The sequence below is a fragment of the Leopardus geoffroyi genome, chromosome B3 (assembly GCF_018350155.1).
Source record: "Leopardus geoffroyi isolate Oge1 chromosome B3, O.geoffroyi_Oge1_pat1.0, whole genome shotgun sequence".
Taxonomy (NCBI): Eukaryota; Metazoa; Chordata; class Mammalia; order Carnivora; family Felidae; genus Leopardus; species Leopardus geoffroyi.
In genome coordinates, this window is record NC_059337.1 from 132,205,666 (window position 1) to 132,229,962 (window position 24,297).

The 24,297-nt window shown below is 45.5% G+C and overlaps 1 protein-coding gene and 2 long non-coding RNA genes across 5 annotated transcripts in view; 2 read left to right on the top strand and 1 right to left on the bottom strand.

Annotated features, from left to right (window-relative positions):
• PTPN21 (protein tyrosine phosphatase non-receptor type 21) overlaps window positions 1-24,297 on the bottom strand; it is an 82,241-nt gene that overhangs the window by 10,201 nt on the left and 47,743 nt on the right. For all 3 annotated transcript variants that reach the window (XM_045451807.1, XM_045451808.1, XM_045451809.1), the window contains exons 7-13: window positions 23,243-23,330; window positions 22,771-22,859; window positions 18,979-19,066; window positions 17,981-18,060; window positions 7,409-7,469; window positions 6,690-6,774; window positions 1,284-2,695 (exon numbers count right to left, since the gene is read on the bottom strand). In XM_045451807.1, coding sequence (XP_045307763.1) covers window positions 1,284-2,695; window positions 6,690-6,774; window positions 7,409-7,469; window positions 17,981-18,060; window positions 18,979-19,066; window positions 22,771-22,859; window positions 23,243-23,330 — 1,903 coding nt within the window. The remainder of the gene's footprint in view (window positions 1-1,283; window positions 2,696-6,689; window positions 6,775-7,408; window positions 7,470-17,980; window positions 18,061-18,978; window positions 19,067-22,770; window positions 22,860-23,242; window positions 23,331-24,297) is intronic.
• On the top strand, window positions 330-7,179 carry LOC123584193. The gene is made up of 3 exons (XR_006705239.1): window positions 330-527; window positions 3,886-3,979; window positions 5,047-7,179. It is a non-coding gene; the product is annotated as an uncharacterized LOC123584193 (long non-coding RNA).
• LOC123584191 lies at window positions 10,135-15,070 on the top strand. The gene is made up of 5 exons (XR_006705237.1): window positions 10,135-10,632; window positions 10,724-10,892; window positions 11,029-11,096; window positions 11,530-11,660; window positions 14,517-15,070. It is a non-coding gene; the product is annotated as an uncharacterized LOC123584191 (long non-coding RNA).

Here is a 24,297-nt window from a genome sequence, read left to right on the forward strand (position 1 = left end):
CCACCACGCTTCCATGACAAAAGCACGAATGCATGGCCAAGGCTTGGGGACTCAAAAAGTTTCCGTGGAAAGCCAGAAAACAGCAAGGCTTAGACAAACAACAGCTACTTAATAAAATATTATATACATTATACCTCAATGCAGAACAGCATAACTGACAAGAAAATAGGTTGCAGAGATAAGCATGTGTTTAAAATTCCAGTTCAGCCACCCACTAGCTGTGTAACCTTGGAAAAGTTACTAAACATCTCAGAGTCTGTTCTCTCTTCTGAAGGAACAATAGGCCTGTTGTAAACCAGAGGGGCCTCGGCACATGGCAAGTGCTCGGGGGATGGCAGCTAGAGATGATGTTATGTATGCTCTTTTATATTTTGCCCCACATAAGCAAGTGCTTAACTGCTGGTTATTTGCTATACTGAGTATCAAAGAGCTGCATTTTCTCCAAGGGACCTTCCTGGGATCCTCATTCACTTAATCTTTCTTTGAAAGAGACCTGGGGCTTTCGGGGGCCTGGGTGGCTCATTCAGGTAAGCATCTGACTTTTGGTTTCAGCTCAGGTCATGATCTCACGACCGGTTTGTGGGTTCCAGCCTGGCATGGTGCTCCAGGCTGACAGTGTGGCGCCTGCTCGGGCTTCTCTTTCTGCCCCTTCCCTGCTGGCTCGCTCTCTCACTCTCTCTCTCTCAAAATAAATACGCGTTCTTAAAAAATTAAAAAAATAAAGACCTGGAGCTTTCAAGTGTTTTGTCTTGACAAAGTGCCACCTTCCCAACTCCAGAATCACTCTTCAGCCCTCAGAGATCACACACACAGAATTCAAGCAGTATCCACACACTCGGACATCAGCAACACTTCTCTCCAAGGATGCTGCTCTCAGACACCATGCAGCCCCCCGCTGCTGCATCAGCACAGTGTTTCTAACAAGTGGCTAAGAAAGCAACCTCGCCTAAAGCGGGTGAAAGCTTAACTTCCTTTTCCTTAAGGCTGCATTGGCCAAACCTTTCATTTATTCTTTCCTCTCCATTCCAGAGCCTCTCGCGTTAACCTTTTCACTTCACCTAATTATCTCCAGCAAAACCACTAAAATTCTAACCGATTCAACTGACCCCCCTCATTTCCATAGATAATCCTCAAACTCAAAGTATTCCAAATAGGTCCAGAAATAGCGCATGGGGGTGGGAGGCATGGGGGGATGAGAAGAACTCCAAGAGACAAAGCCGAACTGCCAGGAGTCAGAGTCAAGGACAGGACCCGGCCACACACTCGCCACACATTCACCTTACCCCTAGCGGCGGAAGGCCTTCCACGACGTTCTTCTTTCCGGAGAGGAGATCTGACACCGGCCGCTGCTTCAGGGAGTCCCTCCTGGCTCGGTAGCGCCCCGACGTGGTGAGATCAGATTCGGACATGGAGGGCGTAAGCAGCCCCTCTCTACGGGGTCGAAGGGCCTCCCCGAGATGGGGCCCGGGCTCGCGGCCGTGCAGGGGGCCCGGACCCAAAGCGGCGGGGACCGGGGCGCAGGGCCCACGGGCCGAGCCAGGCGGAGGCTCGGGGGAGCGGCGGCCCCGTGGCGCGCGGGCCGGCAGCAGGGGCACCTCCAGCGTGGCCACGTCCTCCTCCGGGTCCTCCTCGTCCTCGCTGCTGTGGATCAGCATGGTGGCGTCCGAGAGAGACTTCTTGTGGCCATAGCCCAGGCCTCCCCGCTCGTCCGCCTCGTCCCGCTCGGCCCTCTCGGGGAAGCCGCCTGGCTGGGAGCCCGCGGAGACTGGCCGCGGCGGCGGCGGGTCGGCGGCCGAAGCGGACAGCGTGCGCTCCTTCAGCCGCAGGCCCTCGAGGCTGTGCGCCAGCCCGGCCACCTCGATGCTGTTCCTCTTGTGCAGGTGCGCGCGCCGGGCGGCCGTGAGCGGCTCGCTGACCTCCTGCAGGGAGTGCGCCACCGGCAGGCTGGCCTCCTGGAACGTCTGCACCGAGTGGTGCACGCGCCTGGTGATGAGGTCGGGGTTGCTGCTGCTGATGTACGGGTGGCGGGACAGGTCCGGGGTGCTGTTGGCCGGCCGCGGGGGCGGGTAGGGCGGGGGTGGGCGGTACACCTGCGTGCGCATGATGTTGGGGGCCGGGTAGTCCTGCGCCTGCAGCTGCACGTTGGTCAGCTCGGGCACGCTGACGGCGCCCGCCACGGGCCGCCGCTCGGCGGGGTGCGGGTACGGGGACGGGCTGTGGAAACTGTAGTTGAGGCTGAACGGGTAGTGCGCCGACTGCGGGGAGGCGAAGTGCGCGTGCTCCCGAATCTCCGGCTGGCTGTAGACCAGCGCGTCCGGCCGGCTGTAGGCGTACGAGTTGCCGATGTTGAGGTTTCGCAGCGAGCGGCTCTGCCTTTCGGCGGGCACCATTCCCCGGTTGAGCTGCTTCATGACCGTCTCGTAATCCGGGGTCGGGCGGTACGACGGCGGGATCAGGGCGCTGTGGCGGTGTGACGGCACGTAGTCGGGCCTCATGACGTCACTCCCAGTGATGCTCGGGTTGGAGGACATGGGGGAGGGCTGCAGGTAGGGCTGAGGGTTGTTCAGGGAGTTGGTGCTGTGCGCGCTGTATACACTGCCGTTTCGGATCCGACCGCTGAGGTCAATCTGGGCTCGATCCAGACTCGTCTGGGAGTGGCAATAGTATCCATTCTGGTTGGTGGCAAAGAGGTTATCTAGGAAACAAACACATTTAAAGCGAATGAGCTGGACCAGTTACTCTAGGCGGAAACTGAGATGTGCCCTGAACGCTGCTGACATTTTCGGTGTCGTTTATAAAAATCCATGCAGAAATAACCTGGCTTTACCCGGACTATCTGAATGACCGTGGGCACATTTTCTGGAGCCCGGGCGTCCTCATCTATAGAATGGTGATAGTTCTGCCTGCTCTAAGGGTGGTACTCAGCATCTCAACACCCCCCCCCCCCCGCCCCAGTAAAGATTAACCAAATCTAAGTCCAATATTAAGAGTGCAGTTGTCTTTTTCTGAAAATCAAAAATGTGTTTTACTAGAGATGAAACAGACTTTCTGGAATTCTGGGTAGCTGGAGGCAGAGACACTGTTCAGGGCATTGGGCCACTAACTGCTCCCTTCCCCTGGTGGGGATGTGGCCTTGCTGATGTTGAGCTAGTTCAAGTACCAACCATCTATAAATACCTCCTTAAGTGGAATTCTAGGTTGTTAATGGGTTCTTCTAGAATGAAGACAGAAAGACAAGAACTCTGCGGGTTCTGCTTCTGCAGGTCCAACAGTATCATCAGTTGCTATATACCTCACCATTGCCCAGAAGCCAGGGAGAATCATGCTAAGCTACTCACCCCCCTCCCCCACTGTCCCCTCGAGCCCCCATGCTCCAGTGAGATGGGGATCCACAGCTAGCAGAATCAGGAGCACCATCTCTTCTACGATGGCTGCCTGTGTGCCAGGTAGGGCTGGACGGAGGCATGTTTCTTCTGTCCAATCTGTGGTTCACTGGAAACACCATCACTATTGAGGGTGATTTCTCATGCTTCAAAGAGCAGCAGTCAGGTCCTTCAGGGAAGAGTTGGCTTTGAAAAGTATTATTTTTGGGATTACAGAGCTGTGTGATGGTTTAGTGGCTAGTGGTTATCGAAGTGAATATGTCAGTCTAGCGTATGGACTTTCCTCGGGTGGCACGCAGGCCAGGAAGAAACAGGGCTCAAACACACACTGTACTCTCCCTGCTGACACCGGTGCCTCACCGTCCTGCACTCTTCCCACACCTGGAATGCTTTGCGACCTCGGAGTCCCTGGAGTCACTGGCACCACAGCCTCTCCCTGGTCCTTACTCCAGCCTGTCTGCACTGGCCTGATACTCACCCCTTCTGGTCTCCCTGCCTGCAGGCTCCTCCCTGCACCCCACAGGACATCCCTTTGGGAGCCCGTGTGTGCAGAAGACTATGCTGAGCACTGATGGGGGTAAAAGATGGGAATCCAGGTGAGTAAAGGGGAAAAATGTATATGAAAGTCACAATTCAAGGACATGTTACACGACAAGGAGATAAGTGTGACGGGTCCACGCAGGAGGAGAGAAGGATCTCTTCCAGCTTGGGCTGGGTTGATGGGGACAGGGAGGAGAGAATCAAGAACACCCTCACAAAAAATACAGCATTCAAGTGGCCTTTGGGGCAGTGGGGAGGGCCTGCCTGACTTTCAGCAGCAGCCAGTCAGCCAGTGGGTGCAGGATTACCCTTCCTCACCCCGCGGCCTATGCCAGGCATGGTCATATGACTAGCAGAGGTCAAGGGAAAGGGAGCAGAAGATTGAGAGACAGTTTCCATGCCCCCCTGCCCCCACCACCCTGACCAGTGTTCTAGACGGAAGAGGCCCCTCCAGCAGGAACACAGGGGTAGGCAGGTGGGGAGCAGAGCCCTCCTGCCTGCGCACGACAGCCAGGTAACCTGAGCAAGAAGTCACCCTTACTGCATGGGCCACAAGAGTTCCCACAGCCCAGCCTCACCGACCCAAGGGGAACCAGGCACGTGGGCAGGAGAGTACACTACGGGGTCGTGTCAGGGCAAAGGGCGTTCTGAGTGGCAGGGCAGCTCGGACAAGGCTGGGAGACCACTTGTGGAGGGCATCCTCGGTTCGGCTGGAGCACAGCGGGAAGGAAGACTGGAAAAGGAGTGTTGGGAATCAGCATGGAGAGGGTGGCACCCCAGGCAGAGGAATGAGAGGAATGGGGAGATGAGAAGAGCCCGGCACTCTCGTGTCCAGCGAACTGGGGAGAGTGCAGGCTGAAGATGGGGCTACAGCTAGCCGTGGGGCTGGACTAAACCAGGACCAGAAGGCCAGGGAGATGGAAGGGATATATGGAGCTAGAGGCAAAAGCATATGTAACGACCAGGTGTTGAGGGGAAAAAAAAAAAGGCCAAATTACATGCAGTTTGGAATCCAAGTAACCAGGACAGTGACTTCATCACAAAGATGAAGTGAGGACAAGGGGGAGAGGGACAGGCTTATGGGGTAGAGTGATGAGCTGAAATTTAACGTTTTCATTTTCAGCTCATTGTAATCGCGGATACCGTAAGCCAGCACCCCGCGGAGGGCTGTCCGTGTAGTGGCCCCTAAACTGTGACTCTGAGACAGATGGCAGTGCAGGGCCCAGGACCAAGGACAGGTGGGAAACACAGATGTGACAACCGTCCCTGCTGAAATCTGAAACGTGGATGGGCTGCTGTGGGAGCCTGCCCAGGGAGGGAAGAAGGCCACAGGCAGACGTTCCCAGGCAGCGAACAACGCTGATGGCACAGGAGGAGGAGGGGAGGGAGAACCAGAGCACTGAAAAGAGACTGTTCAGGAGAGAAATCTGGGACGTGCTGGTGAGGAGGACGCGTGGGGCGCTGGGGACCTGGGAGGGCAGTGGAAGGAATAAACGGGTAACAACCACACAGGCACTACTCTCAGAAGCAGCAGGCAGAAAAGGGAAGGGAACAGTAACTCCGACCACTGGTGGAAGAGAGAGGCGTGGCAAGGACAAAGTATTAGGATATCTGCAGACCGAGGAAAAGGGCAGAGTGGTGAGGTAACTCTAACAATGCAGAGAGAAGAGTCTTTACTCAGAGGTGGGGCACCTGGAGGTGCAGAACCAGACGAGGGCAGGGTGCAAGGAGAGGGCGGTGAGGAAGGCAGAAAATACCCTGAGGTGCACACTCTGGGAATCCACACCCTGAAGCGCTGTTCCCCTATGGCCTACCAGCCTACCTCACTGGAAATTGTCATCTGTGCACGTAAGGCCCACACACAACACACTCACAACCTACCTCTGGTCCCTTCACACATCACTTCTATCAGTTTCCTACGCGAGAGTCCAACCATACCCCTCCTCTCCCCAATGCCCTTCCTCATTCTGTGCCATGGCATCCACTGTCCCCCCAAACCAGGGGTAGCAATCCCAATCAACTGCCCGCCTCTCTCTCCAGCTGTCTAAATCCACCCGTCTTTCCAGAAAGCCCTTTTCAATCTCCCCAACAGGATGAGACTCTCTTCACATAACTGCCTGCCCTCTCTCCTCAAAACAATCACGTTCTCTTTGTATTTATTTGTGTACTAGTCTTATGCCCTATTAGATTTTAAGATTCTTAAGATGTGGAACTACTTCTCTGCACTCAATCTCCTTGGCTTTTAGAGCCCTGTACACAGGGTAGAGAGTAAATGTCTGTGAATGAATGCTTGACATTCAGCTTTGGAGGCACTGCCTTAAATACAGCTCGCTCTACTAATCAAGTGAAAAATAAAAATAAATAAATAAAAATAAAGATGAAATGTTTAAAGCTTTACAATGGGAAGCTCTCGGGCAGGAAAAAAAAAACAAAACGAGCTTGGGATATCTTGTGCCAGAAACAAGGAAGCACTCAAAGGCTAACGGGGGAGTATCAGCAGGACACAGGAGCCGGCCGAAAGGAGCTCCCATGGGCCGAACTCTGGATCATCTGAGTATCAACATCTGATACTGCATATTGCGACACATTTTGAGAAACTGAATCTAATGGCAGCTCCTTCTACGAATCCAGGATGGCTATAACCATGAAAACAATTGCAATGGAACATCAGCCAAAAACTGTCCTGGCTCCAAGATCTCCAAGTCTTCATAGATTTATTCAGAGTATAATAATTTTATACAGCATTTCAGAAATAGTGTACTTTACCTTGGGAGGAAGTGTATGGTTCCGTATAATGTCCATTATAATGCAGCTGGGGTTGGGGAGGCATCACATAGGACTGGGGCTTAGGCTAAGGAATGGAAAGTTGGAAACAGAGTTAAAATACATCGCTACCTATGTAATACATGTAAAGTAAGTCTCCGCTGGTTTCTTTCTTTCCATTAAAAAACTTCTAAGGAAGTTAAATATATTATATAGAAAATACACATGGAGACCCTGTAGCTCTTACCATATTTATCACTTTTAGTGTCTCCCAGAATGACAATGCCAAGCCCTGTACAGTGGTGTCAGACATCAGAGATCACAAGAAGACAAGCTGTATCCAAAAAGTTAAGAGCAAGAAGGAACAAAATTTCCTGAATTCTTATATAAACATGTGAATATAAAAAGCCTTTATATAGTATATTTGATCTTCTCAGGCAAAATTAGCTAGTATTTTAAAGATCTACTAACTTCTGATTACTCTTTGCTAATAGTCGAAAATTGTAATATTAGGTTGGACCTAATATTTAAATATGTGTAATAACATAAATATTACATAAATATTAGGCTCAGCCTACTGCCGTTTCTTTGGTTAAAAACAATCTAATACCAGCACACTTTTGTGGTCCAACTAAAATTAACACTATCCAAAGGATCTTTTATTAAGGAAGATGACATCACTAAAAGAAAAAAAAGCAATCATAATTTTCCTTCTTTCTTACCAGAGACACCCTTGAAGACGACCTCCTCCGAATTGGGTTCACTGTGACAGTCTGGGTTTGCCTGTAAAAATAAGACATGTCACTGAGACATACGTACACAGTTTTCCTAATTTTGCCAAAGGAAATCAATAAGAAGGTAAAATGATAAATCTGCTAAAGTAAAAAGAAGATAAAACTAACCCAATCATAAATTAGAGAAAAGGAAGGAGACTCTCTTGTCCTCACTTGGGGCCTCCCCACTTTGTGGCTACCCAGAAACCCCCCTCGCCCCCCCTCCAGGGTTTGAGCCTCCTGATGCAGCAACATCTGCCTGGACAATGAGAGGATCAGCAGGCACGTCTTCTCCTGGTCTATCAGGCAGAACCTCTGGAATGAGCATAAGCAGAGAGGGAGAGTGGCGAGGCTTGATCACCCACAAACATGTCACAGAAGCAAGATTCAGGGCACACGTATCTCTCCCGTGGGCCTGCGTGGGCTCTGAGCACCTCCATTGACAGTCCTGAGGGATAACCACCAAATGCCAGCCCAGAAGCCTGAAGCAATGGGACAGGCCTGTAGTTAAAATCTGCTAACCACATCCTGCAAACATAATCGAGAGGGAAGTTTATAACTTTGGTAACTTAATCCAGATGTGCTGTAAGAAACTAAGAGAAAACAAAAAATAGAAAATTTGGTTCAGTGGGCCCGTGGTACACCTATTTGGCTTTTCTATGCAAGAAACTTCTCTCTGCTTTTATTTTTTTTAATGTTTTTAAGTTTATTTATTTATGTTTAGAGAGACAGAGACAGTGCAAGTAGGGGAGGGCCTGAGAGAGAGGGAGAGAGAGGGAGAGAGAGAGAGAGAGAGAGAGAGAGAGAGAGAGAGAGAGAGAATTCCAAGCAGGCTCCATGCTGCCAGTGCAGAGCCCGATGCAGGACTCGAACTCACGAAACTGCGAGATCATGACTTGAGCCGAAACCAAGAGTCAGATGCGCAACTGACTGAGCCACCCAGGCATCACTGATTGGTTTTAAATGTATTTTTTAGAAACAAATGAGAATATTAACAAGTGCAGACTGACATTTATCAGATAATTTGAGATTTTAAACTATTCCCATCAAGTTCCATCTTTGAATAAATAGTTACATCAAAAAGGAACAAGACACAAAAAAACCCATGTGTAATTTTATCACTTAAAATTTTTTTTAACGTTTATTTATTTTTGACACAGAGAGAGTGCGAGTAGAGGGAGGGGCAGAGAGAGAGGGAGACACAGAATCTGAAGCAGGCTCCACACTGTCAGCACAGAGCTTGACGCGGGGCTTGAAGTCACAAACCGTGAAATCATGACCTGCACCAAAGTCAGATGCCCAACCGACCGAGCCACCCAGGCGCCCCTAATTTTATCACTTTTAAACAGAGTCAGGATGTTTTTGTTTTATGTGCAATTTATTGCAAATAAGATCTAGGAACCTAAACAGGATTTTTGGCTTTGTTGTGACTTACATAATTTTCTCAAAGCACTTTTTAATTAAAAAAAAAAAAAAAACAAACTTTTTTAAGTAAACTCTATGCTCAACGGGGCTAGAACTCACAACCCCAGGATCAAAGAGTTTGTATGCTCTACTGACTGTGTCAGCCAGGAACCTCTCAAAGCACTTTTTTTTTAATTGATGAAATAAATACATAAATGTTTATTTATTTTTGAGAGAGAGAGAGAGAGAGAGAGAGAGAGACCATGAGCAAAGGAGGGGCAGAGAGAGAGGCAGACACAGAATCCGAAGTAGGCTCCAGGCTCTGAGCCGTCAGTACAGAGCCCAACGTGGGTCTTGAACCCATGAAACGTGAGATCATGACCTGAGCTGAAGTCGGATGCTTCCCAGGTGCCACACAAAGCACAAAGGTTTTTTCAAAAAAACCTTCCACCATCTGTTTCTGGGTCATGAGCTTATGTGACACATAAATACTAGTTACAAAAGTATTTTGTGACCTTTGGTTATAGTGTTCTAAGGACTAATTACTAGAAAATCCAGAATCACAAGGTAAACACTCAGTCCATTTAACCAACAAATTTACCATAATCTTAGCATCCTAACCTTTAGTATCCTGTATTCAAACCCTAAAAATTAGCTTATTTTTATAAGACTTTTGAGATAAATAAAACTAGTGCTTATTATTTCTGATTAAAAACCATCACCAAATTGGGGCACCTGATGGATGGGTCAGTCTGTTAAGTGTCTGGCTCTTGATATCAGCTCAGATCATGATCTCAGGGTTCATGAGTTCAAGCCCCGCATTGGGCTCTGCGCGGACAGTGCAGGGCCTGCTTGGGATTGTCTCCCTCTCTCTGTCCTTCCCCCACTTGCTCACGCACGCTCTCTCTCTCTCTCAAAATAAATAAATAAATAAAACTTTAAATTAAAAAAAAAAAAAAATCACCAAATTAGAGGACACTTATATTTACAACTACATGGATGGAGCTAGAATGTATTATTATGCTAAGCGAAATAAGTCAATCAGAGAAGACAAATACCATATGATTTCACTCATATGTGGAATTTAAGAAACAAAACGGATGAACATCTGAGAAGGGGGAGTGGAAAGAAGAGAGGGAAACAAACCACAAGAGACTCAATGATACAGAACAAACTGAGGGTTGATGGAGGAAGGTGGATGGGGGATGGGCTGGATGAGTGATGCTAAGGAGGGCACTTGTGATGAGTACTGGGTGTTGTATACAAGTGATGAATCACTGAAGTCTACTCCTAAAACCAATACTGTACTGTATCTTAACTAAAATTTAAATATTAAAAAAAAGAAAGAAAAAAAAGAAAAGAAAAAACTGTCACCAAATATTGGGCTTTAATGAAACTAGGGTGGTACCGACTCAGTGACAATGTTAGAATAAGGGAACATAAGAGCAATCTGAAAAATGGTCCCCCCCCCCCAAAATAAAAACTGCTTCTGTGATAAAGGGGGTACTCCAGCTCAGCAGAGAGAAGGTAGGTTTTTGGTACAATGGACCATTTATAAAAAGTTCAAGTGTCATTAAAACCATCTAAGAAAGCACGTTGACATGCATTTAAAAATTAGAAATTTAAATATGAAGTCATAAGTGAACTTACAGAAAACATAAATTCTTCTATTATATATCATAGGCTGAAGATCTATCTAAACACAAGACCAATAAGAGAAATTACAAAGAAAAAAAAAAAACGAGTGCTCATCAGGAACTTAATATCAGGTGACTACAACTTATTTTTTACTAGTTGATTTTTTTTAAATTAAATGCTTTTTGTAATAATTTTCTTTCATTATCATCAAAATGTGTTAAGGTTGTTGCTAAAGAAGAAGTGTCTCTTTTCCAAAGAATATTCCATCTGCCAGAATTTATGTAACTCAACAACGACACAACCGATGTGAATTCTGTCGGGCTGCAAGAATACCCGTTAACAACCACCAAAGCATTATCGGTCCTAACTGAGGCCTCCTCGGGGAAACAAGGTGGGAAGGTGTACCGTGTTCTGTTTTGTTGAACGCTCACTCACTGTGCATTAAAACGCTCCTTAAAATCAGCACCCACGATCTGAAGGCATTTTGTAGCCTTGAAGTGTACTTTGCCTCTGCTTATTCCCCATAGGTTTAGGCAGAAGTGGGTCCTCTGAAGCTCGCATTTAGTCCACTGTCTAAACGGACTGAACTTTTAAGGTACTATAAATTCAAAATTCAGAGACGGGAAGAAAGGGCTGGTAGAGTACAACAACATGTCCCGAGTTGCCCAGCCTCGGGCAAAAATAAAACTTGAATGTGTTAAATTAAAAATGCAGAGATGCAGAGCTTAGAAGCATAGGCAGGAACTCCCACACGCGATATCTATTTTGGCGCCCTTGCTGGGAGCACCCAGTGTGGAAGCGACTCTGCCCGCTGCAGAGGCTGCTTCTTGCTAAACACAAACAAACTGAACATGTCTTTCTCCCGCCAAACGGTCTGACTAGGCAGCCTTGCCATCGGTTCTAATAGTCTACCTCCCCTCCCCTTTCTTCCTGCTGCTGTTCTTGCAAATGCAGCTTACTGAGAGGTCAGCCATCCTTACCTGAGTGTACAAGAGAAAATGGCATAACTGCTGGTTGGTGTTTTCCAGACTCTGGGGGCAGTTACCGTGTTGATGGGTGCTGCTAAAAATGAGACAGCCAAAGAACTCTTAGGGGAAAAAAAAAATCACTGGAATGTGTGCACCTGAGAAGACAAACTAAGTATATGCTGCTGGCCCAGGTAAAATGAATATTACTTACTGAAGCAGCGCTAAGGGCTGAACGTGATTATTTCACGGAATCTGAACAACAACACCATAAAGGATGCCAGTTATTATCTGGATTTTACAGACAAGGAAATGGATACTTAGATTAAGGGAACTGCTCTTGGTCACATGACAAATAAGTAGCAGAACCGGCACTGGAACCAGGCAGGTCTGTCAGGTTATGGAGCGCAGGCTCCTAGCGACTGATTATTTTCCCACCCCCTCCCCAGCCCCAGCCGATCTGTAAGCTCCATGGAGGCGCGAGGACATAAAGGTATCACTGGTGCCTGGCACAAAAGGAAGGCCTCAAATGTTTGCCAAACAAATGAGTGACACCATGACTGAAGGACTGAAGCAGACACCGATTACTGAGCATTTACAGTTGAGCTCGTTTCTTTTTTTTTTTTTTTAAGTTTATTTATTCCGAGAGAGAGAGAGAGAGAGAGAGCGAGAGAGCATGCAAGCAGAGAGGGGACAGAGAGAGAATCCCAGGCAGGCTTCACACTGACAACGCATTGCCAGATGCGGGACTCCAACTATTGAAACTGTGAGATCGAGTCAGACGCCTAACCAACTGAGCCACCCAGGCATGCAGGACTCCTATTTCTAAGAGCTGTCTCAATTTTGCTGTGTGAGCTTCCTTTCTTATTGGTTTATAGCTAGTGAAGAGGAGACTGTGGTGAATGAAAAATGTGTTGGATGGTGGAAATACCTACAAATGTTGGTCTTAATGACTTTCTCTGATGGGATAGGGTTACTCCATCTTCTTCCAGGCCTCCTCCAGGCTCTTCAAACCCTGCAGTGGGCTTACAAGAAGGTGCAGCCCCATTCCCCTCCAGGAAGCACTTCCTCCAGTCAGTGTTCTGGCCAGAGTTTCCAGAACAAAAGTGGGCACACATACCAGCCCTGTCACTAGGCTCAGCAAGCAGCCTGCCGGTGACTGAAATTCAGCTTTCCCTCTAGACTAAGTCTCTTGAAACCTTTATCACATGGCTCTACAGCTTGGGGGATACCAACCTCCCCAAAAATGTTTCTCTCCCAGTCTTTTTCTCATATGAATTAGAGAGACTGATTACAGCAGGACCAATTCTGAGGTCTGGAAGAAGGTTTGTGACCTAACAGATTGACATTATTTCATTTAATTCTTAATCCAACCCTAAAGTAATAGTCACATTCTTCTCTCATTTAAAAAAAAATTTTTTTAATGTTTTTATTTTATTTTTGAGAGAGAGACACAGTGAGAGCAGGGGAGGGGCAGAGAGAGAGAGGGAGACAGAATGTGAAGCAGGCTCCAGGCTCTGAGCTGTCAGCGCAGAGCCTGACGAGGGGCTTGAACTCACAGACTGCAAAATCATGACCTGAGCCGAAGTCAGACGCCCAACCGACTGAGCCACCCAGACGCCCCATTCTTCTCTCATTTTTAAGGCTTGGGTGACATCAAAAGCTGATTCTGCTACTTATAGTACCTTGCTTATTATTTTTAAAGCTTTATTTTGAGAGAGAATGCACACGTGCACATGTGAGTAGGGGAGGGGCAAAGAGAGAGGGAGAGAGAATCCCAAGCAGGCTCTGTGCTGATGGCACAGATGCAGGGGCTCAAACTCATGAACCGGGAGATCATGACCTGAGCTGAGATCAAGAGTCTGTCGCTTAACTGACTGAGCCACCCAGGTGCCCCTAAAGTACCTTGTTTAAAAGTGGAGGGAGGGAGCAAGTCATTCTATAAATTCTAAAATATACTCATCTGGGTCAAGTTTGGATGAATCAAACGAGGCCATCCAAAACACCATTTTATTATATGTCAGGACCAGCAGGGGGTTGGGCGGAGGACAACACTCTAGGAGCAAAATCCTCTTTCTATACAAGTAGAATCATCTCGTGAGACCCCAGGTGCCCCAAGCTGACCCAGCCATCCAGAATCCACTGTCCAATTTCAGGCTTGATGCAGTTTCATCAGATGCCCATCACACTATCAGCTGACCCGTCTGGACCATGAGAACGAATCTACCAATACTTCAGGATCATTATAATATTAAATGTGACTGAACAGTCTAGGTTGAGAGCCTTAAAAGAAATGACCATAGGGGTGCCTGGGTGGCTAAGTCAGTTAAGCATCTAACTTCAGCTCAGGTCATGATCTCCTAGTTTATGGGCTCCAGCCCTGTGTTGGGCTCTGTGCTGACAGTTTGGAGCCTGGAGCCTGCTTCAGATTCTGTGTCTCCCTCTCTCTCTGCCCCTCCTCTGCTCACGCGCTCTCTCTCAAAAATAAATAACATTTAAAAAAAAATTTTTTTTAAAGAAATGACCATAAAATTTAAAGTTATTTTCAGTTTTATCACCCATCAAAACATTAAAAGCTAAGAATTCATTTACTTCACCTGAGAGCAAGTGCTGATAGTGAACTGTGTTAGTTTCCTACAGAATGAAGCAGGGATCCTCCATGAATGGCTCATGAATATGGACTTCCTTAAATCTACTGGATGTACAGAGATTAAAAACAAAATATGGAAAATACTCCTTCAAACATAATTATTTCATCTCTGAAACACTCGTATGTTTTCTTTATATAGATATATGCAACTGAAGGCCCTATGAATGTAATTTTATTTACATTTAGCAAGAAACAGCAATATGACTAAACTTAGATTTCTAAAACTGAATTTCTTTCTTTTCCATCTGAACTTTAAAATCATTAGCAGGTGATGATTTGCCAAAAAAAATTCCTTAAAAAAAAAAGCATTAACACCAACCTATATGGATGCCTACTTGGAAAGAGATTGCAGTTTGCAGTTTATTCCAAATGATTGATTTGATTCTCCATTATTTTCCAGAGGAGGAATAAATGAAGAAATGATGGTTCAATATTATAAATACTCTTAAACTTATGAAAAGGCTGTGTTCTGACAGAGTACGTATCTACTGCTTGGATCTCAGAACACTACTTCTGCATGAAAATAATGTCACACGTGATTAGGTAAACAGGCCAGTCCAGGAGAGCCCCAAATGTGACCGCTGTGGACAGTAGCACCACTGAATCTGGCCACCAGGGGAAGCACATTCATGCACAAATACATCCGGAGCCGCAAGCCAGCAGCCGGCAGAGAAAGCAGGGCTCCCCCTCCCGGTCAGTCAGTGCTTTCCACATCCCACCACCAGAGGAACAGTGGGACTCAGAGAAAAACACGCCTACGTGGTGTCCAGGGAGGAAGGGAGGGGAGGAGGACTGGGGCTGAGGGGCTAATCTTTAGCTGGCTCCCCTGCAGGGTCATCCCTGGTCATTTCCTTTTCCTTCCTGAGTCCCAAAGACGGGCCTGCCCAGTGCATGGTTATTCCTAACCAGTTTCTCTTCACACCTTGGCTCCCTGTAAAACAGAAAGCATTTCCACAGCCTTTCCTCTTCCTTCCTGGCCTTAAGGGACAAATGTCCTTTCAAGATCCCCCCCCCCCCCCTCAAATTACAATCAGTAGTAAAAGGAAATCAACAAGGAACAAAAGGGCTCTTCTCCCCTCTCATACCCATCTCTCTCACTCAGGCTTCCATCATTCACTAAGCCTTAGGTACAAGGTGCCTTGCCAGACACTGGGGCACCACTGGACAAGACGGACAAACCAAGTCCACATAGAACAGCAGGCACATGATGCGCTAGCAGCCTGGCGTGGTGGTTGGCAGCACCGGTTGTGCCGCAGGGCCACGACAGTGGGGGTCTCTGAACCTTCATCCCCCAAAGGACATTAAGAATTGCACCAAACAGGACTGTTGTAGAGGTTAAAGGAAATAATGCTTGACGCAGAGGAAATACCTACTGAATCAGAAAGTGGTAGAAAACAACCAGAACTTTGAGAATGGCACTGAGGACTTAGCAAACTAAATGCACGGTGGCCTCTAGGACGGCTGCACTTAAACTGGATCTGGAAGAACAACCAAGAGTCTGCCAGAGAAGGGGAGAAAGAGTGCATTCCAGCAAGGCCTGGGGCTGCAAGAGGCATCGGCATTGTAGGAGCTATGGGCACCAGGGCCAGCATCAAGGGCAGATGAGCCCAGAGGAGGATCATGGGAGTCTTGTGCTTAATGTCGTAGCTAAGGAAGGGGGGAGTGGGGGGAGAGACAGGCTCCAATGCGGTTCTGAGCTATAACTTTGGGAGAAGTGCTAAACCTTTTGCTCATCCATCCAGAAAACTGGCTGGAGCCAGGGGAGGTGGGCCCGAGAGCCAGATGAGAGGCAGCTACAATGGGACAGGGGAGAAAGGACAGCATAGAGAAAGCTTGTGGGGATGAAGCAAAACCTTCCAAGTCTCAGTTTAGAGGTCACTCTGCTGAGAAGCCTTTCCTACGTTGGCAGTTCTGAGTTAGGTACCCTTTCTCCGAAGGGCCCCTACGGCACCACGGGCATCCCAAATCAGACCTCTTAACATGCATTTCTATAAATTCCTTCAACAAATTCATCAAGGCCTGCTGTGGGCCAGCCCCTTATTCAGCACTGGGAGCACAGGGGTTAATAAGAGAGTGTTGGCCCTCTGCGGCCCTCTGTGCTGCTATGGCGCTTACCTGCTGAGAACAAGTAAACAAGCAGATATACAAATTCAGGTGGTACTAAGTACTATGATGAAGAATCAAATAGGGCAAGGGGATACAGAGAGAAAGGTAGGCAGGGAAGGGGTCCCCAGGGCAGCTACAGTCAGCCTCTCTGAAGAGGGCCTCCTCTGATCAGACAACTGATGTAAGTGGGAGAATGAGGCATGCAAAGGAAAAGCATTTCAGGCAGAGGAAGGGGCAGCACAGCGTCTCTAAGGGCAGAACATGTTCACAGACCAGAAAGGACACTAGTGTGGCTGGGAAAGGGTGAGCAGGAGGAGGGTGTGAAGGAAGTAAGGCAGGAACCAGGCAAGGACCAGATCGTGGACAGCTTTGTGCTTTCAAGTATGATGAAATTCCAGTGCAGGGTTTTAAGAAGAGTGATAGGATCTGACCCATATTAAACTAAGACCAGTCTGGCTGACTTATGGAAAGCAGGCCATAGGCACGGCAGGTACCGAAACAAGGAGGGTGTCAGAAGGCTACTGCAGTATTCTAGATTAGAAACACTGATGGCCTGGCACTGAGTTGTTAGCGGAGGAGGTGGTCAAAGTGGTCACATTACAGATATATTTTGAAGGCACAGCTTGCTGATGCATTGGGTGTGGGATGAAATAAACAAGAATCAAGTGGGAATTACGTAGGTTTGGGGCTTGGGCAACGGGGTGAATATGGAGTGTTGCCACTTATCAAATGAGAAAGGGTAAGGAAGAGGCAGATTTGGGGGCAGGAAGAGAAAGAGCATGTCAAGAGTTTCGTTTCAGACACAGCAAATCTGGGATGCCTCTTAAGTCACCAAGTGTAGACATCAAGTAGGCAGTTGGCTGTGCTCAGGGAGAGGACTGAGCTAGAAATAAAATCGGAGGCACTTCCAGCAGACAGATGCAATCTGTAAGCCTGACACAAGGTGAATCCCCTGGAGAACGAGCATAGGTGGGAAAGACGTCTGAGGATTACACCAGCAAAGGTGACTGAGAAGAAATGGCCCAGAAGGAGGAAAAGCAGGAGAGGGTGGGGTCTTGGCAGCCAAGGAGGAGCAGAGTGCAGAAGGGAAGGGGTGGCCAGAGGTTAAGTGCTGCTGAGTGGTCCAGTGAAAGAACTTCCGTGGTCCTGGCAGGACCATGGGATTAAGGTCATTGTCACCGTGACAAGCAGTGTCAGTGTGTGGCAGCTAGGGGAAGCAGGGCAGAAAGAAGGAGAGAAAACAAGTCTATACAACTCCTTTGAAGAAATTTGCTATATAGGAGAGCAGAGATATGGAGCCGTGGACGGATGGCATGTGGAATGAAGGTCAAGTGTTTTAAGAGATGCAATATTATAGCATGTTTGTATGCTTATGGGAATGATCCAGCAGAACGGGGGAAGCCCATGGGGCCAAGAAAAATATTCCTTAGGAAGAGAAGGTATAAATTCTCCAAACGGCTTGACAAGCTGAATAATTACTCAAAATGCCAATAAAACAAAATTCTCTTTTTAAATTTCAAGAATCAGTGATTCTAGTAAATAGGTGAAGAAAATCTTAGAGGCATATATCTGTAGTTATTAGAAGTCATCCAAAGATAAAATGAAACAATATTTTTGAGAACTATTTTAACACGCAGTTTATGTCCTAAAATTGTTATTTTCTACAAAATTTTCCTTTCTAAATGACACGATACAGCTCAAGATGAAAACTTCTAACATCATTATTTTCTACAATTTCCATGAACAGGATGTACTCACAGGCTGCATTGATTTAGTCTGTAGAATTTGTGTCGCGCAACACAGAGTCTCCACACGTATTTTGCGGTTTCCATGTCTTCCTAGCAAATGAAATATGCATAAAGTAAATGAAAACACATTTACAACTTGATACAGAGTTTGTCAGAGAACAAGACATGACTGGGGGATATAATAAACCGACTCTTTCAAACACACCGACTCTTTCATTTTCTAATGCTGCGCCTATCATATGAAGGCTCTAATTAGGATTTAAATTAGGAAGACCAAAAACAAAAAAAATGTTCTAAAGGTATGACTCTTACACTGAACAGTTTCAGATGACTTAGAAATTTTGAAAATTATGAAAATATCAACTTGTATTTTGACAAATAGATACTCAAAGACAATTTAAAAAAAAGCATTTGACTTGGTGACTCAACACTGCCTTTGTCAAGAGAGCAAAAGCAATTAACTGTGAAATAATATTTCTACAGAGGCATTCACTTAGCAATGGAAATTAATATGTTAGTACTTACTTTCTCTCCTATTTAGTCCCTTTAGTTTACTTTAAAGATCACCATAGCAGATAGTATTTATTCAAGGACTCATTCATTCAACAATATTTACTGAGCAACTACTTTTTGCCAAGTGCTATTATGCAAAATGTTATTAATATTTTATGTTTTATAAAAGTACTAAATATTATAATTTTATTTTTTTTAATGTTTATTTTTGAGAGAGAGAGAGAGAGTGAGAGCGAGCATGAGCAGGGGAGGGGCAGAAAGGGAGGGGGACAGAGGATCTGAAGCAGACTCTGTGTGGACAGCCCAATGCGGGGCTCAAACTCACGAATCATGAAATCATGACCTGAGCCGAAGTCAGACACTCAACCAACTGAGCCACCAAGGTGCCCCAAATATAATTTTAATGCCACCTCCCTCCCCAAACATGCACAATGAAATGCCAACTTGTTAACTTCTAGAGAAAACGTTCCAGGCAGATTCCTAGTGTTTACTCACAGTTTGAAACTGGATGGTCTCCTCTTTACTGGCCAGCTCTAATGCAAAAAAGGACTTATTGTGGGACATGTGAGCAATATCATGCCACCTACAGAATAACAAATAGAAAACAGCAACGTGAGTGTCACTAGAAGATGGAACATACGATTTTCCTTCTCGAGCTTGATGTGTAAGTTAATATTTGTTAATCGTCTTTTTTTTTTTTTTTTTTTTTGTTAATCGTCTTAAAAAGAAGACAGTTGTTTTAATCAGCTGGCATAATTCTTCTCATTGAAGTGACAACAGCTAGTTGCAAAAAGTAAATATATGTAGACTAGGTGAAGGCAAACAGTACTTAAAAACATTAAGATCTGTTTATCCTCGTTTGCCAGATTAGTTTGATCAAAGAGGCCTCTCTGAGCTGGTTGCCAATGCCTCCTTCATTCATTCAACAAACATCCATTGTAACAACGCCCGAAATCGTGTTAGGTCCCAGGGATACTAAGATCAGTAAGGTACGGTGCTTCCCTCAAAGAAACACAGTTGGAGGGTGGGGATGAGAGAGAGAACATAGACACAAGCAAGTACCGTTAAGTTTTTCAGGTAAACAAGGCACGAAGGTGGAGGAGGGGTGCTCTGAAAAGCTTCAGGGTGAAACAAAGATCAAATGCCAGGAACCCCAAGAGTGAACTACTCCGGGTGTGTTCATCAGGTTTCAAATTCTGATCCTGTATTTGCTAACTGTATTTTACCAAGTTTAGATTTTATATATTAATATTTTATTACATAACATATAATTTTATAAAAGGGAAAAATGGATCTGAAAGAAAAATTTTACTTCTCTTCATCCTTCTCCATTACATTAGATATATTTATCTTAAATATATTATTTTTTTTAAGAGAGACAGAAGGCACAAGTGAGTGAGAAGTAGAGGGAAAGAGAGAATCCAAGAGGGGCAGAGAAAGAGAGAGAGAGAGAGAGAGAATGAGAGAGAGAGAGAGAGAGAGAGAGAGAGAGAAGCGGGGCTCAAGCTCACCCAATGTGGGACTCAAACTCATGAACCATGAGATCACCATCAGCTCAGCAACTGAGCTAAAATCAGATGCTTTACGACTGGGCCACCTAGATACTCTATCTTAAATTTATTTAAATAAATAAAATTAATTTTTTGTGATTCAGTGTTTAATTGTTAAACCTAAAGATTATCAGCATCATTATTTTTTTTTTTTTTTTTTTTTTTAAATTTTTTTTTTCAACGTTTATTTATTTTTGGGACAGAGAGAGACAGAGCATGAACGGGGGAGGGGCAGAGAGAGAGGGAGACACAGAATCGGAAACAGGCTCCAGGCTCTGAGCCATCAGCCCAGAGCCTGACGCGGGGCTCGAACTCACGGACCGCGAGATCGTGACCTGGCTGAAGTCGGACGCTTAACCGACTGCGCCACCCAGGCACCCCACAGCATCATTATTAAAGAAGGCTATTTTAAAAATTTGTACCCTGTGAGATAAAAGAAGCTGGCTGGATGCCTCCAGTTTTCATAGGGCCCTTCGGGCACTGTCAGAGTCCTGCCCTGCTGGTGCAGTCCAGATCCTTTTCTGCCCCCTGACCCCCAACTCACACTTAGAAGACTTAAATGAGCAACCTAGGGCCATGAGAGCAATTGCCAAAGGGGAGTGCTGCTGGACCGAGGGCAGTACAGTCTGGGAGTGGGTTTATGCTCCCCACACTGGGTACACTCTCCATGGTCAAAATCACCATGGAGAATTCAGAGCCCAAAAGGCAGTAGTAAAGGAAAATAAGGAAACTAAAGGAAATAAAGGAAGGAATGTCAGCTTAGAGGAAAAAAAATCTTCAAAGGAAAACCTAGTCCTCAAGAAGAAACAGTCAGAATGGTTTTTAGAGAGCTTGAATAGTGGGGAATTAAGTTTCTTTTAATAAAAGAAGCCATTTGAGGATGCGGAGAAAGAGGATCTCTTTTGCACTGTTGCTGGGAATGCAGACTGATGCAGCCATTCTGGAAAACAGTATGGAGGTTCCTCAAAAAATTAAAAATAGAACTACCCTACCACCCAGCAACTGCACTCACTACTAGGTATTTATCTAAGGGATACAGGTGTGCTGTTTCGAAGGGGCACATGCACCCCAATGTTTATAGCAGCACTATGAACAATAGCCAAAGTATGGAAAGAGCCCAAATATCCATCGATGGATGAGTGGATAAAGAAGATGTGGTATATATATATATACACAATGGAGTATTACTCGGCAATCAAAAAGAATGAAATCTTGCCATTTGCAACTACGTGGATGGAACTAGAGGGTAATATGCTAAGCAAAATTAGTCAGAGAAAGACAAATATCATATAACTTCACTCATGTGAGGACTTTAAGATACAAAACAGATGAACATAGGGAAGGAAAGCAAAAATAATATAACCAGGGAGGGGGACAAAAACATAAGAGACTCTTAAACACGGAGAACAAACAGAGGGTTACTTGGAGGGGTTGTGTTGGGGGGGGGGGGATGGGCTAACTGGGTAAGGGACATTAAGGAATCTACTCCTGAAATCATTGTTGCACTATATGCTAACTAACTTGGATGTAAATTAAAAAAATAAACAAGTAAATTTTTTAAATAAATAAATAAATAATAAAAATAAAAGAGGCCATTTAACGCAGCGGTTAATCTGTGGAGAATCTGAGTTTAAGTGGAGAATCTGAGTTCTTGGTTACGCCAGTTTATAATTGGGTGACCTTAGACAAATCACTCCATTTTTCTAAGGCTCAATTAAACCATGTGGAAAGTGGTGGTAGTACCATCTACTCAGAGTTGTAAAGATCACATGAAAAAATACACAGAGCGCACTCAGCACAGAGCCTGGCTCATGACAAGCACTCAATAAATAGTAAACACAAAGGAACCCAGAACCAAAACTGATATAATGTTTTACTGCTCTACAAAAACAAGATAAACTTTTAAATTTTCGTCAAGAATAGAATCAAAGTAAAAAAAAAAAACAAAACAAAAAAAACAAAAAAAACCCAGAATCAAAGTAAATAGAAAATAGAATCTCTGAATAATACTGGAACTATTTCTATGAAATGACACTTTGGATTTTCTAGGGTATGAATTTTAAGGAATGAAAACGCAGGGATTGAATAACATGGTCTAATTGGCTATCTTCAAGATATAAATTCAAATACAGAATACTGAAAGGGAAATTTAAGCCACCTGCAATTTCATTGTTTGAACTTGGCCACTATTAGCACATTGCTATAGATCCTCTCGCTATAAACCTTCTAAGATTTCCACAAATGAATAGCATCACATTTTTATAATCAGGAAAAAAATGAACATTATAAAAAGTAACTGAACTTTGCTTAACCAAAAAAAAAAAAAAAAGAAAGAAATTTGCTTAGATGCTAGTATTTTAGGAATTTTAGTGCATGACTAGAATCAGAGAAAGGCCCAGATTTTCCACAAAAAGACAGTCCTAGAATCTAGAGCTGAAATTAAAAACTCACATCAAAACAGAGAACAGCCTCCATTTGGTAAGAAAAGGGTCACCCACCTTTAAGCATTTCATAAGTAGGCCATTATTATAAGCACTGTTTTCCACACGTTTGGTTTTGAAGAAAGTGGCTTATAAAAGAACCAATGCAGTCAGGTGTTATTTTATTCTAGGAGGGGCATATTTCCATTTCCTAATGAGACCCAGGGTGAGATTTGTGGGCACTATTACTAGTATATGTACTAAAAACTATCACCAAGAGGAGCCGCAGAAAAGTGCACAGGACGTAAACAAAGTACCTAAATATCACAGGAGGCCTTCCATTCTTGTGTTTCACGAAGATGCCTTCAAGACATGCTCCAATGGATATGTCACTGCCTTGGCTATCCTGAAAGGAGAAAGCACAGAAAGAAGCATTTGGGCATCAGGTGCATGAGAAGTGTGACAATGAACCCAGCTTAGCAGATGCTCAGAAGACCTACATGGAGGGCAAAGTCTGAAAGGTTTAAAGGAATCACCTTGTCGAATAGGTATGAAAAGAGGACAAACCGGGCTCCTCAAAGAACCCATTTTCAAGAGCATTTCAAAGAACAAATGGCAAAACAGGAGCGTGTTTTACTAAGAAATTTTGGTCACAGGACCTCAGCTTTTCAGTTTCCAGACTTCCCCATGCCTCCTGCCTCTGCACCACAGGGTGTCCCCAGGTCTCCCCACTGTCCTCTGAGCTCCTGAGATCGACTGGGAGAGCCCCAGCCTTCATGCCATACTCACCTTTGCGGGGTAGCTCTCTTCTCCATAGCCGTCCATCCTCTCTACCTCCTGCATGTACAGCATTTCAGCATCAGGAGCCGTGAGCCTTCTGCAACCCAAAAGATGTGAGGTTGATCACAGAACCAAAAATGGGGGTGGCGAGGAGGCGTTGCTAAAAAACTACATAATCAATTTGGCATAAGATATTTACAAACATTTCAAATTTTTAAGCATACCAGAAACTACTTCAACCGATCCATCAACATCGATTGAAAGTCAACTACACGCACAGCACTCTGCTGAACGCTGAGGGTTATAAAGATCCTATCCCTGTACTTCGGGCAGGCCAGGGGGACATGGGGAGTCAAACTCCCTAAAAAGTCTTCACTGAAAGCTGGAATTCATTTGAAACCACTAAGTAACTGCTTATTATCCAAAACATCAGGCAATACTAAGCATCGTGTGCTAAATGCCAAGCGATAAGTGTTAGAAGATGGTAAGGGTTAGAAGATCGTAATCCTTTTCCAGGGCAGAGTTACAAGGGTGGGCAGGAAGGCAGTGTGGGTAAAGAAGTTTCTCAACTGCATGGAGGCTTGTCCCCCCCCAGCCTCATCTGTTCCTCCAGCATCCATAAGGCATCCCACCCTGCAACCAAGCCATGATGTTCTCTCATGCTGGCCTCTGCACATGCTGATCCATCTTCCTGGAACAACTGTCACTCACCTGTGCACCTGATCAATCCCTAATAGCCTTCAAGAGTCAGCCTACGTATCACTCCCTTGTCACCTGCTGTGATATCCCTGAGTCTAAATCAGATGCCCCTGCTCCATCCATGCAGACCCACCACATTCTATGCACACCTCCCCCACTGCACTCATATCACATTGTTAGTTTATAATTACTATTCCAATGCCCACCCCTTAAGACTCCAAAGCAGGGAATACATCCTTTGATGGCAGCTAATTGTTCTATTTATCTTCATGCCACAGCATCCAGCCTCATACAGAATAATAGTACTAAACTATCTTTTAAAAAGATGCACAAACAAGGGGCGCCTGGGTGTCTCAGTCGGTTAA